Source organism: Panthera pardus, unplaced genomic scaffold (genome assembly GCF_024362965.1).
Source record: "Panthera pardus isolate Hobbes unplaced genomic scaffold, ASM2436296v1 HiC_scaffold_27, whole genome shotgun sequence".
NCBI lineage: Eukaryota > Metazoa > Chordata > Mammalia > Carnivora > Felidae > Panthera > Panthera pardus.
Genome location: NW_026526843.1, coordinates 39,635,014 through 39,637,418, shown reverse-complemented (window position 1 = coordinate 39,637,418; position 2,405 = coordinate 39,635,014). Strand labels below are relative to the sequence as shown.

Genomic DNA, 2,405 nt, shown 5'->3' with positions numbered 1-2,405 from the left:
GTATCAGTATCATAGCCAATGAAATTTATCTGAGGCGTGATTATTGATAATAGATCTACCAAGTCAGAATCTCTGAAGGTTGGGCTGCAAGAATCTACATTTCCATCTAGTACTGTGGGTATTTCTTGCGCATTAAAATTTGGGAACTGTTGCAAAATGGAGGGGTGTGGAGCTAACGGCTATTTTTGGAAAGTGTAGCTAAAACCGATTGAATCATTCTTAATGCCTCTGACTGCGGTAGGAAAATTTAGTAAAGGGGGAAAAGGGCATTAGTTAAAATTCTCTGGGGAGGTTTTTTAAATAGATGGACTAGTCTAAGATGAAAAGTAGAATTATTGCTAATAAAATCTAATCTTAATTTAAGTCAAATTTATGATGCCAGAATGTTTTCATTTTTATAGAGCTACATGTATACTTGATAGTGTATATAGATAGATAGATAGATAGATAGATAGACTTTTGTCTAACTTAAAAATACCATATATTGATTTCCATATTATAGACTTGAATCATAAATTTGTTATTTTAAACTATGACAGGGTATATTACAATTGTATTTGTGCTTTGGCCCTGATTGTATATATGATTTACCTGATGCCTAGTCCTTGATCAGGAATGATAGTAGTGCTCATTCTCCATGAAACTTTGATCCGTTTTACTGTTTTGTGCCATATTTTTCCATAGCATTCTGTTATTAAATTGTTCTTTGGTAATAGATTAGGTATGTAAGATCTGAGTTAATCAAAGGCACCATAACATCCCTTTCAAGAAGACTTGCAAAGTTGCATTTTATGACCTTGCTCCTGGGGCCTGGAACTTTCTATTTTAAGTTTGCCTTGACATGAGCCTCATAGTCAAGAGCTGAGGTGTCTATGCGTCAGGGCACAAACCTCTTAAATATACCAGGTTTGTGTTTCTGCTTCCTTCCTTGTAACTTTACTTTTTTAACAATTTAATTTAGGGTTTTGTTAGCGGTGTCACTGCTGCCAAGATGGACCACAAGCCCCTGCCCTCAGGGCGCCCATTAGGCACCATGTCCAATGACCTGAGACTTCTGCGCAGCGATCCCTCCTTGGAGCTGAGCGAGTACCGGGACCAGCAGTTCGGTGGCAATAATGATGAGCAGGAGAAATTACCGAAAGAAAGCTTCACACTTTATGTGGGGAATCTTTCCTTTTATACTACGGAAGAGCAAATATATGAGCTCTTTAGTAGATGTGGTGATGTCAAGAATATGTTTATGGGCCTGGATAAAATTAAGAAAATGGCATGTGGTTTCTGTTTTGTAGAATACCATAATAGATTTGAGGCCGAAAATGCCATGTGGTGCCTAAACGGGACTCGCCTAGATGATCGTATTATCCACACAGATTGGGATCTAGGCTTTAGACAGGGCAGACAGTATGGCCGTCCCCGACGTGGGGGCCAGGTAAGGGATGAGTTTCATGAAGATTTTAATGCTGGTAGAGGAGGCTTTAGAGAAGCCTGTGATAGGAGAGAAATCCACTAATGACAAACCTGCAGCTCTGGCCCCTAGAAAAGTCTATTAAGGAGCACCACCAGGTCAGCACATAACCCATTTTGTAACAAGTTTAAATTACTTGCTGAGCAGAGACCCTTTTGATGCATTTTTTTCTCTCTGAAATGTTATTAAATGGCACAAACCAAAACATTCTCTTGTTCTTGTCTTAATTTTGAAGCTGGCTGTCAGATTACCAATTTGTCCATCTGGTGGTCAAAAGTGAAGTGTTCTTTAGGAATAAATGAGGTATGTAAGATCTGAGTCAACCAAACTTCCATTTCAGGAAGACTTCAGTTGGATTTTATAGTCATGTTTCCAGGGCCTGAAATGATTTTTTAAAGATATTTGACAAGTAAAGTCAAATAAATGGAAAATTAACAAATATATATCAAAGGAATAAAAGCACATTACTTTAAAACATAAGAAAAAGGCAAGAACTGTGTCTAGTTTATTTCTGTATACCCAGCACTTTGCACAGTAGAGCCACTCAGTAAATGTTGAATAAATGGGGTGCCTGGATGGCTCAGTCGGTTGAGTGTCTGACTTCAGCTCAGGTCATGATCTCATGGTTTGTAGGTTCAAGCCCTGCATCGGGCTCTGCGCTGACAGTTCAGAGCCTAGACCCTCCTTCGGATTCTGTGTCTCCTTCTCTCTCTGCCCCTCTCCTGCTAGTGATCTGTCTCTCAAGAATAAATAAATGTTAAAAAAATTTTAGAAAAATATGGAAGAGTTTATAATGAAACAAAAATCCTCTTTCTCCACCTATTCCTATCCCAGGCCTATTCCCTGGGCAATAACTTTTAATTTTTTTTTCAAAGATTTTGTTTTTAAGTAACCTCTGCACCCAATGTGGGGCTCGAACTCACAACTATGGGATCAAGAG

At 38.6% G+C, this 2,405-nt stretch overlaps 1 protein-coding gene across 1 annotated transcript; it reads left to right on the top strand.

Annotated features, from left to right (window-relative positions):
* Positions 1-965: 965 nt before the first annotated feature.
* NCBP2L (nuclear cap binding protein subunit 2 like) lies at positions 966-1,712 on the top strand. The gene has a single exon (XM_053891284.1). It carries the CDS (start codon positions 992-994, stop codon positions 1,508-1,510), a length of 519 nt encoding a protein of 172 aa, XP_053747259.1. The 5' UTR covers positions 966-991; the 3' UTR covers positions 1,511-1,712.
* Positions 1,713-2,405: the final 693 nt, after the last annotated feature.

What these genes read in the sequence shown, in the direction of transcription:
- NCBP2L (XM_053891284.1), top strand. Translation starts at nt 992, where the DNA reads ATGGACCACAAGCCCCTGCCCTCAGGGCGCCCATTAGGCACCATGTCC.